Source organism: Heterocephalus glaber, unplaced genomic scaffold (genome assembly GCF_053883595.1).
Source record: "Heterocephalus glaber isolate CG9 unplaced genomic scaffold, H.glaber_assembly_v1.0 deba00001789, whole genome shotgun sequence".
NCBI lineage: Eukaryota > Metazoa > Chordata > Mammalia > Rodentia > Bathyergidae > Heterocephalus > Heterocephalus glaber.
This window is the reverse complement of record NW_028258472.1, coordinates 1-15,848: the sequence shown is the minus strand read 5'-3', so window position 1 is coordinate 15,848 and position 15,848 is coordinate 1. Positions and strand designations below refer to the sequence as shown.

Below are 15,848 nucleotides of genomic sequence, written 5' to 3'. Positions count from 1 at the left end.
CAGAACCTATATGCCAATAAGATGGAAAACACAGAAGAAATGGACAGATCCCTAGATACATATGAATTACCAAAGTTGAACGAAGAAGACCTAAAAATTCTAAACAACCCAGTATCAACCAATGAAGTTGAAAACGAAATTAAAAGCTTATCAACTAAGAAAAGCCCGGGCCCTGATGGCTTCACTGCTGAATTCTACAAGACATTTAGAGAGGAACTACTGCCACTACTGTTTAAACTCTTCAATGAAATTGAAAGGGAAGCAGTACTACAAAATTCATTCCTGGAAGCAAGCATCACCTTGATCCCCAAAGCCGAGAAAGACCCAACCGAAAAGGAGAACTATAGGCCAATCTCACTAATGAACATAGATGCAAAAATCCTTAATACGATTCTGGCAAATAGAACGCAGAAGATCATCAAGATGATCACACACCCTGATCAAGTGGGATTCATCCCAGGGATGCAGGGTTGGTTCAACATACGCAAATCAATCAATGTAATACACTATATCAATAGAGCCAAGGACAAAAACCATAGGATTATCTCCATAGATGCAGAAAAAGCATTTGAGAAAATCCAACATGCATGTATGATAAAAACCCGACAAAAAATTGGAATAGATGTTCTCTACCTCAAACTGATAAAAGCCATTTATGAAAAACCTACAGCCAATATCATACTAAATGGTCAAAAACTGAAATCCTTCACACTCAAATCAGGAACAAGACAAGGATGTCCGCTATCACCACTCTTGTTCAATATAGTTCTGGAAACATTAGCCACGGCAATTAGGCAAGAGAAAGAAATAAAAGGAATAAAGATAGGAAATGAAGAAGTCAAATTGCCATTATTTGCAGATGACATGATACTCTATATAGAAGACCCCAAGAACTCCACCAAAAGTCTTCTAGACTTAATAACCAAATTCAGTCAAGTAGCTGGTTACAAGGTCAACACACAAAAATCAATAGCTTTCCTCTACACCAATGACAGACTCACTAAGGGAGAAATAGGGCAAATAATTCCTTTCACAATAGCATCCAAAAAACTGAAAGACCTAGGAATCAACCTGACAAAAGAAATGAAAGACCTCTTCTCTGAAAACTATGGCACTCTGAAAAGAGAGATTGAAGACGATATCAGAAAATGGACAGACATCCCCTGCTCCTGGGTAGGAAGGATTAATATAGTGAAAATGGCCATACTTCCAAAACTGCTATATAGATTTAATGCAATTCCAATTGAGATCCCAGCAGCATACTTCACGGACCTTGAGAAAACAATCCAAAAATTCATTTGGAACAGGAAGTGACCCAGGATAGCAAAAGCAATTGTAGGTAACAGAGACATGGCATGGGGTATCACAATCCCCAACCTGCAACTCTACTACAAAGCTACTGTGATAAAAGCAGCATGGTACTGGCAAAGAAACAGACTTGAGGACCAGTGGAACAGATTAGAAGATGCAGAAACAACGCCAGACACACTCAGCCATCTCATCTTCGATAAAGGAGCCAAACACCCTCACTGGAGGAAAAATAGCCTCTTTAATAAATGGTGCTGGAAAAGTTGGGCTTCAACTTGCCAAAGATTAAAACTAGACCTATATCTCTCGCCATGCACTAAACTAAAATAGAAATGGATTAAAGATCTAAATATTAAAATAGAAACTCTGAACCAGTTGGAACAGAGGTTAGGTAGAACCCTTGAAGACATCGGTGTAGGAAAAGATTATATGAACAAAACCTCAGTTGCCCGTGAACTAGCACAAACAATCAACAAGTGGGATCTCTTCTTATTAAAAAGCTTCGGCACAGCAAGAGAAACCACCAGCAGTGTGAAGAGACAACCCACAACGTGGGAAAAAATCTTCACCTGCTCTTCCTCAGACAAAGGTCTACTATCTCGAATCCATGAAGAACTTAAAAAGAGCAGGCCTCCCAAATTTAAAGACCCAATCCAAAAATGGGCATCTGAAATGAAGAGACATTTCTCAGACAAAGAAGCAGAAATAGCAAATAAATACATGAAAAAATGTTCAACGTCACTGGTCATTTGAGAGATGCAAATGAAAACAACGCTGAGATTCCACCTCACTCTGGAAAGAATGGCTGCTATCATGAAATCAACCAATAACAAATGCTGGCGGAGCTGTGGGGAAAGAGGAAGCCTGCTCCACTGCTGGTGGGAGTGTAAACCACTGTGGAAATCAGTATGAAGATACCTCAAAGAACTAGGACTGGAAGTCCCATTTGACCGTGCTATTCCACTGCTGGGGATCTTCCCCAAAGAATTAAAAGAATCATACCACAGTGATATATGTGTGCCCATGTTCATAGCAGCACAGTTTGTAATAGCTAAAACTTGGAAACAGCCCAAATGCCCATCAACTGGAGACTGGATAAAGAAAACGTGGTTTTTTTTATAAAATGGAGTCCTACTCAGCCATAAAAAATGAGAAATTAGAGACATTTATAGCTAAATGGATGCACATTGAGGCGATACTCTTAAGTGAAATAAATAGGACACACATGTATAAATACCAAACAGTTTCTCTGGTGTGAGAAACTGAAAGTGTTAATAAGGACTAAAATGTATAATAGGTCATGTGAAATAGGAAGAAAAGGGGCAAAGGGGAAGGAAGTGGGAGGGCTAGGGGAAAGGAAAGAAGGGAATGGAATTAATATGAGAAAAAGGAAAAATAGGAACAAAACCTTTGTAAATAGGGAGGAATGGAGGGGTTGAAGGCAGGGCTGGGCAAGGGTGAAAAATAAGAACCAAGAGAGATTATGTAAAGGTGCAAATTCCCAATGATGAATGTCATGTATACCTAACATGTACTGATGATTAGAATGAATAACCAATAATGCAAAATAGGAAGAAAAGGTCCAAAGGGGTAAGGGTAGTGGGAGGAGCAGGGGAAAGGAAAGAAGGGAAAGGAAAAATGATGAGAAATGGAAAAAATGGAAATAAAGTCTTTGTAAATAGGGAAGGGTGGAGGGGGTGAAGGGAGGGCTAGGAATGGGGAAAAAATAAGAACCAAGATGCATCATGTAAAGGTACAAGTTCCCAATGAGAAATGTAATTGTGTTGCATACCTAAAAATAAAAGAATTTAAGGAAAAAAATATCCAGAGTTTTACCCCTTTCAGTAAGTTAAATTATTTATCAGTTTGTCTCTTTTTGCTTCACATCAGTTGTAGAGACAATGAAATGGAACAACTACCTAAATAAAGTCGTATCTCCTCTTCCTTTAATAATCTTCAGATCTTTGACATCTTACAGTAAACTTTATCTAGCTTTTCAGGTTATCTAAATTTGCTTTTTATATTTAACACTTACATTTACCTTTTAAGTTGAGCAAATGCTATTTTGAGCTCAGCAAACACCTGTGCAAATTAATTTGCAATCACAGAAGTTTGAATGAAGAAAACAAAGCCAAGTTACTAACAGAACTCTTGTTCATAAATAAAAAAGCAAACCCAAGAAGAGTCTATAACATTTTTTTTCAAAAACTAACAAAAGGCATTCACAAAGCATATCAATCACATAAACTCCATTTTCATCTAAGTACTCCAACAGATTCATGGGAAAATCTGAAGATGCCTAGTATTTATCTCAAGTTATGGGATTAAAGCAAACATTTCCATTTGTAGCCCAAAGTTATTTGAAATGTTACCAATTCTGAATCAGGGGTAGAGGCAAAGCCTCGTAGAGACAAGAAGAGGTTAAACTGTGTCAAAGGGACATCCCTCAGGTAGTAAAAGCAGACATTTCCCCCATTTTAGTTTCCTGTCCCCTATTATTTCAAAGAAGCTCCTGAAGAACGAGAGGGAAAGAAAGGAGGCGCGGTAGGAACACTGTGGTGGAGGGTAAATTTTAATTAAAGCAAAGAACAAAGAAAACCAGAAAATCAAAGGAGAAGAAACTCGAGCTTACTGAGGAGATGTGGAGACAGCCGCAGAGTGACTGCCATGACTACCGTGAGGCCCATGGAAAGGCCTAGAAGAGGCGTGGGGCTGCTCCGCTCGCTGCGCCAGCCGCAAGCGGCTTCACGGAATTGTAGTGCTCCCCGAGGCTGCAGGCATAGTGCAGGTAGACAAGGGTGAGTGGCTTCTTGTGGTACTCTTCCCCAATGACCCAGGTGGGTGAATTGGCCTGGATCACTTCGATGGGGGTCTGCAGGACGTGCGACAGGGCCCTCAGCTCGAGCTGGCCTCCCCATGATGGGCGGTGAACGATGTTGTCGCAGTAGGTCATGAAGTCGTCGCGGGTACAGGTGTCATCTGTTTCGGGGTTGCTGAAGAAGGGCAGAAAGTCGTCGACGTGCTTCCGCATGTAGTCGGTGGTGCGGCGGCGCAGGCCCTCCACCGTCATGGAGAATACCAGCTGGTCTTGGATGGCACGGTACATACAGTGGCTGTCGGCAGGGATATCCTTCATCTCCAGATACTTGGCTCCCAAGATGGTTGCGAGCTTCTCTTCCTCCTCTTGCCGGAAGCTGGCCAGATGCTCCATCTCAGCCAAAAGGATCCTCTCCTGCCACTCTCTCACCATGGCCTCTCTTTTTTCTCGCCTTTTCTGTGCCCTAGAGATGTGGGGGTGCTGGTTCTCGAGATTCATCTTCGCCAGATTTTCGGTGGCAGAATCCAGGTTGCTGTTGCCAGGGAACTTCTCTTGGAACTTCTCTAACTCCTGCTGGTGCCTCTACTCCATCTTGGCCCGGAGGCAGGCCGTGTCGAGGAGCAACTGCTTTCTTTTCTTCTTGTCACTCTTGGGGACGGAGCTCTTCAGGCTCTGGATGTGGGCCTCTAGTTCTTTCTTCTCGCGGTGGTGGCGACGCAGCATTCGCTGATGTTCACTCTGGAGGTCTTCCATGACATTAACCGGAGGCAAGAACCAGAGTTTGGTGCCGGCTCACAACGGTTTAAATCACCCAACAGGCCACAGATCCTCAGCCTGTCCTAGTTCTAGTGCTTTGATGACCTCACGGGCTACCTTCTATCACCCCAGTCACAGCCCTCTCTACTATTGGCCACTGTCTCTCCAGGGCTACACCCACTCAGATATGTCTGGCACTATGATTGGCTGTTGGAAGACCCTAAATATGTCCTTCTTAAACCCCGTAGCAACCACTGCTTCCAGTTTTAACGGAATGCAAATACCGTTGGGAAGATCCTGCCTTCTACAGCTTGTGCCATGATTGGGCATGTAGAATTTTTCAGTGATTTCTACTACCCACTTCATTTCCAGCAAGTTTGTTATGTGTATCAAAGTTTCATTCCTCTTTTTGGGGGAAATACGATGGATTTATTGTAGTTTGCTTAACAGTTCACCAGTTGAAGGACAGCTGGTTTGTTTTCAGTTTTGAAATACCATGCAAAAACTTGCTATAAACATCTGCCTACAGGAGTTTGTGTGAGTCTTCATTTCTCTGGGGGAAAATGTCCAGGAGTGCAATTGCTGGGTCATATTTAAAGTATATGTTTTTTTTGGGTTTTTTTTAAGAAAATCTTTTACAGAATGTCTGTACCATTGTATATTCCTACTAGCAGAGTGTGAGTCATCTAGTTTCTCCGAACCTTCACCATCACTGGTTGTCACAGTTTTTTGTTAGCCATTCTAATAAGTGTATAGCCATATTTTATTGTAGTTTCAGTTTGTATTTCCCTTGTGGCTAATGATGTTTATCTTTTCATGTGTTCATTTGTCATCAGTAACATACAGTCTTCTGTAAAGTGTTTAAGTCATTTGCATATTTTCTGATCAGACAATTCTTACTGTTAGTTTTTAGCATTCTTTTACATTCTAGATATGAGTTTTTTTGTTGGATTATGTGCTTTGTAAGTATTGTCTCCCAGTCCATAGCTTTTTTATTTTTTATCGTCTTCTTAGCAGGGTCTTTCTCAGATCAAAAATTTTTCATTTTGATGAGGTTAAATTTATCAAATTGTCCTTATATAGATCATATTGAGACAGGAGAGAAAGGCCTGATGCTCCTCAAAGGCTACTTTTATCTCACAGCTGCTCCAAACACTCCATAGCCTGGCATCAGCTGCATCGGGCCTCCATGGTTGCTTCAAGAAATATTTCCTTTGTCTGTGGCAGACTTTAGTCACAGACCTGTCATAGGTACCTTACCCTGCAGCCCCTCTAGATGACTCACCCCTTTGCAGTCCTCCTCAGTCAGGTCTACTAGAAACCCTCTCCCTTACCCATGACCACTCTATATAAGCAAGCTCTTCTAGTTCTGCACTAGTTCTAATAAAGTCTCTTCAAGTAGCATATCTTGGCCTTCATGATTTCTGTCTGAAGTGGCTGGTGACTGAGCTGCTGACACTGAAGATGGCTGGCAGCCAGATAGCAAAGGAGAGCAACAAAGAACATCTGGGAACTGCCATCTCTAGTGCTGGAAGAGCCCCTGAATCCTACCAGTAGCTGCTTGCTCCAAGCAGCAAGAAGGGCTGTTAACATTAAAGGAGCTGATACCTGCTGGTATTCAAAGCTCAGGGCCATTGACACTAAAAGAGCTATGGTTTGCCAATTTGTGATTTCTGTATGAATTGAGCAAGAACTCTCAGTTTTTTGGTAACATCCTGGAAGCATGTGTGAAGACCCTCCCCTTTAGAGGGTCCTGGAGAAGAGGGCAAGCAATGGTGATGGATGTTAGTGGGCTCAAGAATCATCTTATGTCTGATTTCCATCTTACATGTACGAAGAGTTCACACCAGTGACAATATTTTTAGTGTCAAGTCTAAGAACTCTTGGTCTAATACTAGATTTCAAAAATGTTGTCCCTTTTACAGCTAAAAGATTTATAGCTTTAGGTTTTAAAGTTAAATCTGTGATTTACTTTTAAATTTTAATTTATTTATTAGTACATGTTTGTGATATATAACAACTACTTTCATTGTGAGTATTTGGTACCTGTACATGACACGTCTTAATACTTTTTTTATGTCCTCTTCTTTTCTCCCCTTCCCCACCCCTTCATCTCCTGGTCCTTGTCCCAGTTGCAGTAGATCTATCTCCTTGTTTCCTTTAATCTATCTTTTATTTTGCTCTTTATTTATACTGTACTTTGGATTACTCATATAAGAGAAACTATTTGGTATTTAAACATGTGTGTCTGATTTATTTTACTTAATATTATTTTTAAGGTGCATTCATTCTTCTACAAAAGGTTCAAATGTATCCTTCTTTATAGCAGAATAGTATCCAATTCTGTATAAATATTGTATTTTCTTTATCCATTTGTCTGTTGATGGACATACAGGTTGCTTCCAAGATTTGGCTATTATGAATTCAGCTGCTAAAAATATTGGTATGCATGTATTGCTATAATGTGATGTCTTTAACTCATTCAGAACGATACCTAGAAGGAGAATAGCTCGATCAAATGGAATTTCTATTTTTAGTTTTCGATGAATCTCCATACTGATTTTCATACTGGTTGTACTAGTTTACGTTTCCCCCCTCCCAACGATACAAGAGGGTTCCTTTGTCACTACAACCTTGCCAGCATTTATTATTTGATTTCTTGATGATTGCCATTCTTCCTGGTATAAGGTAAAATCTCAGTGTTGTTTTAATTTGCATTTTTCTAATGGACAGTGATGTTGAACATTTTTCATGTATTTATGGGTCATTTATATTTCTTCTTCTGAGAAGTGTGATCTATTGTAACATTATTTTTGTGTAAGGTTTGAGACTTAAGGTTCATTTTTTTTTGCCTAGGGATGTCCAATTATTTGGAATTGTGCTAAAGCTCTACATAAATTTGAGGAAAACTGATATCTTTACTATACTGAGTCTTCCAATCCATGAGCTCCTGTTTATGTATTGGTGTTTATTCAGCTCTTCACTGATTTCTTTCATTAATACTTCACTATATAGAGCCCACCCTGGGTATGGATGACACCACCCAAAGGGTGGGTAGCCTAGAAGGGATAAAAAGGAAAGGCAGGCTGCTGCTGCTGCCTCGCTTGTTGCTTGTTACTTGTTGCTTGCTGCTTTCTGCCTGCCTGCTCTGCAATGCCCCTTTGCCATCCCACCATGTCTTGGAGCCTGACAACTATGAACTGACACCTCTACAAACTGTGAGCTACAATAAACTATTCCTTCTTTAATTAATTAATTAATTTATTTATTTATTTATTTTGGTACTGGGGATCGAACTCAGGACCTTGTGCTTGCAAGACAGGAAGTGGAATCACTGAGCTAAATCTCTGGCCCAAACCATTCCTCCTTTAACTTTGAGTGTTGGGTGTTGTGTCTCAGCAATGATAAAAGTAACTAAAACAGCATCTGGGATGTTTCCAATATTTATCTATTACAAATTGTGCTGCTATAAATATGGGTGCGCACATATCGCTGTGGTGTGATGCTTTTAACTCTTTCAGGAAGAAAGAGTTCACCAAGAAGGGGAATAGCTGGGCCAAGTGGAACCCCTAGTTTTATTTATTTATTTATTTATCTTGAGGAATCTCCATGCTGGTTGTACCAATTTACACTCCTACAAATACAATTTGCACTCCTACAAATACAAATGTTGTTTTAAAAAATTGGTTTTTTGGTACCAGGGATGGAAATCAGGACCTTGCACTTGTGAGGCAGGTGCAGCACCCCTGAGCTAAATCTCCCCCCCCCAACACACACACTTTTTGCCAGACCATGCTGTTTTGATCATGGTAGTCATGTAGTATAATTTCAAGTCTGGGATTGTGATGTTGCCTGCCTTGCCTTCGTTGCCCAGAATTGCTTCTGCTATTCTAGGTCTCTTCTGGTTCCAAATGAATTTTAGGATTGTTTTCTCTAGTTCTGTGAGTTACACTATTGGTATTTTGATTAGAATTGCATTAAGTCTGTATAACAGTTTTGGAAGTATGGCCATTTTCAGTATATTGGTTCTGCCTATCCAAGAACAGGGGATATCTTTCCATTTTCTGATGTCCTCTTGGATCTCCTTTTTCAGAGTGCCATGCAAAGTTCTTTTACTTCCTTCATTAGATTGATTCCCAAGTACTTCATTTTTTTCGATGTTATTGTGAAAGGAGTGGAAGGCTATTTATTTTTGAGTGTTGACATTGAATCCTGCTATGCTGCCAAACTTGGTTATTAATTCTAGGAGTCTTTTGGGGTCTTCTTTTTTTGGGAGGGGTGTCTTCTATGTAGAGCATCATGTCATCTGCAAACAATGACAGTTTAACTTCCTCCTTTCATATTCTTATTCCTTTCATTTCCTCTTGTATAACTGCTTTGGCTAATGTTTCCAGAACTATATTGAATAGGAGTGGTGATAGAGGGCATCCTTTTCTTGTTCCTGATTTTAGAATGGAAAGTTTCATTTTTTGTCCATTTAGTGTGATTTTGGCTGTTGGTTTGTCATAGATGGCTTTTATCAGATTGAGATAAAGACCTACTCCAATTTTCCATAGGGTTTTTTTTTTTTTAGATGACGAATGGCTGATGGACTTTTTCAAATGCCTTTTCTGTACCTATTGAAATGATCATGTGGCTTTGCCCTTTGTTATGCTAATGTGGTTTCCTATATTGATTTTTCCTGCATCCCTGGGAGGAATCCTACTTGGTATGTGTATAACGTTCTTGATGATTTGCTGTATTCTGTTTGCCATTATCTTATTGAAGATTTTTGCATCTGTGTTCATTAAGGAGATTGGCCTGTAGTTCTCTTTTTCGGTTGGATCCTTCTCTGGTTTTGGTATCAGGGCAATGCTTGCTTCCAGGAATAACTTTGGGAATATTGCTTCCCTTTCAGTTTCATTAAAGAGTTTGAGTGGTAGTGGCATTAGATCTTCTCTAAAGTTCTTGTAGAATTCAGCAGTAAATCCATGAGGACCTGGGCTTTTCTTTGTTGGAAGTTTTTAAATTACTTCTATTTCACTGACTGATATTGGGTTATTTAGACTTTTTATATCTTCATGATTCATCTTTGGTAATTCACGTGTATACAGGAATCTGCCCATTTCTTCTGAATTTTCCATCTTACTAGAGTAGAGTTTATCATAGTAGGTATTGTTGGTCTTCTAGATTTCTGCAGGACCTGTTGTGATTTCAATGTTTTCATTCTTTTAAAAAAATTTTTACATCATTTTTTATTTTGGGGGTTCATTCTAGATGTACATAATGATAACATTTATCATAGGGAATTTGTACCTGTACATGATATATCTTGCTTCTTCTTTTAGTCCCATTCCCCTCCACTTCTTTTGGCCCCTCTTCCCCTCCTTATTTACAAAGGCTTTGTTTCCATTTTTTTCCTTCTATTCTCTCTTTCTTTATCTTTTCTTTCCTTTCTCTCTCGCCGCCCCCCGCCTTGTTCCCCCTCTCATTTGAGCATTTTCTCCCATTATTAATAGCATGGATTTCGGTCTTTTCTTTACTGTTTTTGATAAGGTTGGCTGTTTGTCTATTTTATTTAATCTTTCTAAGAACCAACTCTTTGGTTCATTGATACTTTGTATTGCTTTTTTAGTCTCAATTGTATTAATTTCTGCTCTGATCTTTATCGCTTTCTCCCTTTTAAGGGCTTTGGGTTTAGCTTGCTTTTCTTTTTCTAGAACCTTGAGGTTCAACATAGGTCATTTATTTGCACTTGCTCTGTTTTACTGATGTAGAAATTCACCGCTATAAATTTCCCTCTTAGGACTGCTTTGATTGCATCCTATAAGTTCCAGCATGTTGTATTGGCATTATTGTTTAATTGTAGACACTGTGTAATTTATCCTTTAATTTCTTCTGTGACCTATTCATCGTTCAGGAGGATGTTATTTAATTTCCTTGTGTTTATGCAGTTTTTGTAGTTTCTTTTGCCATTTATTTCCAATTTCATTGTGGTATGATCTGATAATATACAATTTCAATTCCTTTGCATTTGCATAAGCATGTTCTATGAGCTAGTATGTGGTCTATTTTGAAGAAAGTCCCATGTGTGAAGAATGTGTATTCTGTTGTGTGGTGGAACATTCCGTAGATATCTACTAAGCCATTTATTCAAAGGTTTGATTCAGCTCTGATATTTCTTTGTTGATTTGCTGTGTAGTTGATCTGTCTATTTGTGACAATGGGGTATTGAGGTCCCCTATTAAAATTGTATTAGTGCTTATCTGATTTTTCATGCCCATTAATGTTTGTTTAATATAGTTGAGTGTGCTAGTATTTGGTACATATATTGTTATTTCTTCCTCTTGAATTGTTCCCTTAACAAGTATGTACTGACCTTCTTTGTCTCTTCTGATCAGTCTTGGTTTGAAATCCACTTTGTTTGGAAATAGAATAACTACCTCTGCTTTTTCTTGGGTCCCTGTTGCATGGAGCATTGTTTTCTATCCTTTGGTCTTCAGTCTAAGAATTTCTTTTTGAGTTAAACGTGTTTCTTGTATACGACATATTGTTGGATCTTGTTTCTTTTCTTTTATTTTTTATTAAATTCTTTTAATGGTACATTGTAGGTATACAACACAATTACATTTTCTCCTTGGGAATTGTACCTTTACATAATGCATCTGAGTTCTTATTTTTTCCCCATTCCTAGCCCTCCCTTCATGCCCTCCACCCTTCCCTATCTACAAAGACTTTATTTCCATTTTTTCCATTTCTCATCATTTTTTCTTTCCCTTCTTTCCTTTCCCCTGCTCCTCCCACTACCCCTACCCCTTTGGACCTTTTCTTCCTATTTTACATTTTTGATTATTCATTCTAATCATTGGTACATTTTAGGTATACAATATAATGACATTCATCATTGGAAATTTGCACCTTTACATAGTCTCTCTTGGTTCTTGTTTTTCACCCTTGCCCAGCCCTCCCTTCAACCCCTCCAGTCCTCCCTATTTACAAAGATTTTGTTCCTATTTTTCCATTTTCTCATATTAATCCCATTCCCTTCTATCCTTTCCTCTAGCCCTCCCACTTCCTTCCCCTTTGGCCCTTTTCTTCCTATTTCACATGACCTATTGTACATTTAGTCCTTATTTACACTTTCAGTTTCTCACACCAGAGAAACTGTTCGGTATTTATTCATGCGTGTCCTATTTATTTCACTTAAGTCAATGTGCATCCACTTAGCTATAAATGTCTCTAATTTCTCATTTTTTACGGCTGAGTAGTACTCCATTTTATAAAAAAAAACCCCACATTTTCTTTATCCAGTCTCCGGTTGATGGGCATTTGGGCTGTTTCCAAGTTTTAGCTATCACAAACTGTGCTGCTATGAACATGGGCGCACATATATCACTGTGGTATGATTCTTTTAATTCTTTGGGGAAGATCCCCAGCAGTGAAATAGCAGAGTCAAAAGGGACTTCCAGTCCTAGTTCTTTGAGGTATCTCCATACTGATTTCCACAGTGCTTGCACCAGTCTACACTCCCACCAGCAGTGGAGCAGGGTTCCTCTTTCCCCACAGCCCCACCAGCATTTGTTATTGGTGGATTTCATGATAGCAGCCATTCTTTCTGGAGTGAAGTGGAATCTCAGTGTTGTTTTCATTTGCATCTCTCCAATGACCAGTAATGTTGAACACTTTTTCATGTATTTATTTGCTATTTCTGCTTCTTTGTCTGAGAAATGTCTGTTCATTTCAGATGCCCATTTTTGGATTGGGTCTTTAAATTTGGGAGGTCTGATCTTTTTAAGTTCTTTAGAGATTTGAGATAGTAGACCTTTGTCAGAGGAAAAGCAGGTGAAGATTTTTTCCCACATTGTGAATTGTCTCTTCACACTGCTGGTGGTTTCTCTTGCTGTGCAGAAGCCTTTCAATAAGAAGAGATCCCACTTGTTGATTGATTGTGCTAGTTCACGGGCAACTGAGGTTTTGTTCATATAATCTTTTCCTACACCGAGGTCTTCAAGGGTTCTACCTAACCTCTGTTCCAACTGGTTCAGAGTTTCTATTTTAATATTTAGATCTTTAATCCATTTCTATTTTCGTTTAGTGCATGGTGAGAGATATAGGTCTAGTTTTAATCTTTGCCAAGGTGAAGCCCAATTTTTCCAGCACCATTTATGAAAGAGGCTATCTTTACTCCAGTGAGGGTGTTTGGCTCCTTTGTCGAAGAGGAGATGGCTGAGTGTGTCTGGCGTTGTTTCTGCATCTTCTAATCTGTTCCACTGGTCCTCAAGTCTGTTTCTTGCCAGTACCATGCTGTTTTTATCACAGCAGCTTTGTAGTAGAGTTGCAAGTTGGGGATTGTGATACCCCCTGCCATGTCTCTGTTACCTACAATTGCTTTTGCTATTCTGGGTCTCTTCTTGTTCCAAATGAATGTTTGGATTGTTTTCTCAAGGTCTATGAAGTATGCTGCTGGGAACTCAATTGGAATTGCATTAAATCTATATAGCAGTTTTGGAAGTATGGCCATTTTCACTATATTAATCCTTCCTACCCAGGAGCAGGGGATGTCTGTCCATTTTCTGATATCATCTTCAATCTCTCTTTTCAGAGTGCCATAGTTTTCAGAGAAGAGGTCTTTGATTTCTTTTGTCAGGTTGATTCCTAGGTCTTTCAGTTTTTTGGATGCTATTGTAAAAGGAATTATTTGCCCTATTTCTCTCTCAGTGAGTCTGTCATTAGTGTAGAGGAAAGCTATTGATTTTTGTGTGTTGACCTTGTAACCAGCTACTTGACTGAATTTGGTTATTAAGTCTAGAAGACTTTTGGTGGAGTTCTTGGGGTCTTCTATATAGAGTATCATGTCCTCTGCAAATAATGACAATTTGACTTCTTCATTTCCTATCTTTATTCCTTTTATTTCTTGCTCTTGCCTAATTGCCGTGGCTAATGTTTCCAGAACTATATTGAACAAGAGTGGTGATAGCAGACATCCTTGTCTTGTTCCTGATTTGAGTGTGAAGGATTTCAGTTTTTGACCATTTAGTATGATATTGGCTGTTGGTTTGCCATAGATGGCTTCTATCAGTTTGAGGTAGAGACCATCTATTCCAATTTTTTGTCGGGTTTTTATCATACATGCATGTTCGATTTTCTCAAATGCTTTCTCTGCATCTATGGAGTTAATCATACGGTTTTTGTCCTTGGCTCTATTGACATAGTGTATTACATTGATTGATTTGCTTATGTTGAACCATCCCTGCCTCCCTGGGATGAATCCCACTTGATCAGGGTGTATGATCTTCTTGATGATCTTCTGCATTCTGTTTGCCATTATCTTATTAAGGATTTTTGCATCTATGTTCATTAGTGAGATTGGCCTATAGTTCTCTTTTTCAGTTGGGTCTTTCTCGGCTTTGGGGATCAAGGCGATGCTTGCTTCCAGGAATGAGTTTGGGAGTATTGCTTCCCTTTCAATTTCATTGAAGAGTTTAAACAGTAGTGGCAGCAGTTCCTCTCTAAATGTCTTGTAGAATTCAGCAGTGAAGCCATCAGGGCCCAGGCTTTTCTTAGTTGATAAGTTTTTAATTACACTTTCAATTTCATTGGTTGATATTGGGTTGTTCAGAATTTTTAGGTCTTCTTCATTCAACTTTGGTAATTCATATGTATCTAGGAATCTGTCCATTTCTTCTGTGTTGTCCATCTTCTTGGCATATAGGTTCTGGAAGCAGGTATTGATGATCCTCTGTGTTTCTGCTGGATCTGTTGTTAATTTCACCCTTTTCATTCCTAATTGCATGGATTTGGGCCTTTTCTTTCCTTTTTCTGACAAGGTTGGCTAAAGGTTTGTCAATTTTGTTGATTCTTTCGAAGAACCAACTCTTGGCTTCATTGATTTTTTGTATCATTCTCTTAGTCTCCATTGCATTGATTTCTGCTCTGATCTTTATAATTTCCTCCCTTGTATGAGCTTTGGGGTTGTCCTGCTCTTCTTTTTCTAGAAGCTTGAGGTTCAGCGTCAGCTTGTTTAATTGGGCTCATTCTGTTTTCCTAATGTGCATATTTCACTGCTATGAATTTCCCTTGTAAGACTGCTTTCCTTGTGTCCCATAGATTCCAATATACATTGTATTGTCATTGTCATTTAATTGAAGGAACTGTCTGATTTCTTCTTTAATTTCCTCTGTGACCCATTGGTTATTCAGAAGTGTGTTGTTCAGTTTCCACGTGCTTATGAAATTTTTCCAGTTTCTTTTGCTATGGATCTCCAATTTCATGGCACTATGGTCTGATAATATACAGGGGATAACTTCAATTCCTTTGCACTTACTTAAACACACTTCTATGAGTGAGTATGTGGTCTATTTTGGAGAATGACTGGTGTGCAGCTGAAAAGAATGTGTATTCTGATTTTGTGGGGTGGAACACTCTCTAAACATCTGTTAAGTTCATTGTTCGAGAGGTTGATTGAGTTCTAGTATTTCATTACTTATTTTTTGTCTAGTTGATCTATCTGTTTGTGACAGTGGGGTGTTGAGGTCCCCCACTACAATTGTATTAGTGCATATATGACTTTTCATGTCCGTTAGTATTTGTTTTATATAGATGGGCGCACTAGCGTTTGATGCATAGATATTTATGATTGTCATCTCTTCCTCTTGGATTCTTCCCTTTACAAGGATGTAGTGTCCTTCTTCATCTCTCTTAATCAGTGTTGGTTTGAAATCTACTTGATCTACCAAAGGATAGCTACTCCTGCTTCTTTTCAGGATCCTGTGCATGGAGTATTGTTTTCCACCCTTTCACTTTCAGTCTATGAGTTTCCTTTTGAATGAAGTGTGTTTCTTGTATGCAGCATATTGTTGGATTTTGCTTCTTGACCCATTCTGCCCAGTCTATTTCTTTTGATTGGTGAATTGAGACCATTAACGATTGATGGTTATAACTGAAACATATTGACTTGTCAATTGCCATGACTTTTTCTTTTTGTTGG

General features: G+C 39.0%; 1 protein-coding gene across 1 annotated transcript; it reads right to left on the bottom strand.

Annotated features, from left to right (window-relative positions):
- Positions 1 to 2,778: 2,778 nt before the first annotated feature.
- LOC147820874 (OTU domain-containing protein 6A-like) lies at positions 2,779 to 5,975 on the bottom strand. The gene is given in 1 exon segment (XM_087203206.1): positions 2,779 to 5,975. A coding segment is annotated over 1 exon segment (876 nt). The 5' UTR covers positions 4,880 to 5,975; the 3' UTR covers positions 2,779 to 4,003.
- Positions 5,976 to 15,848: the final 9,873 nt, after the last annotated feature.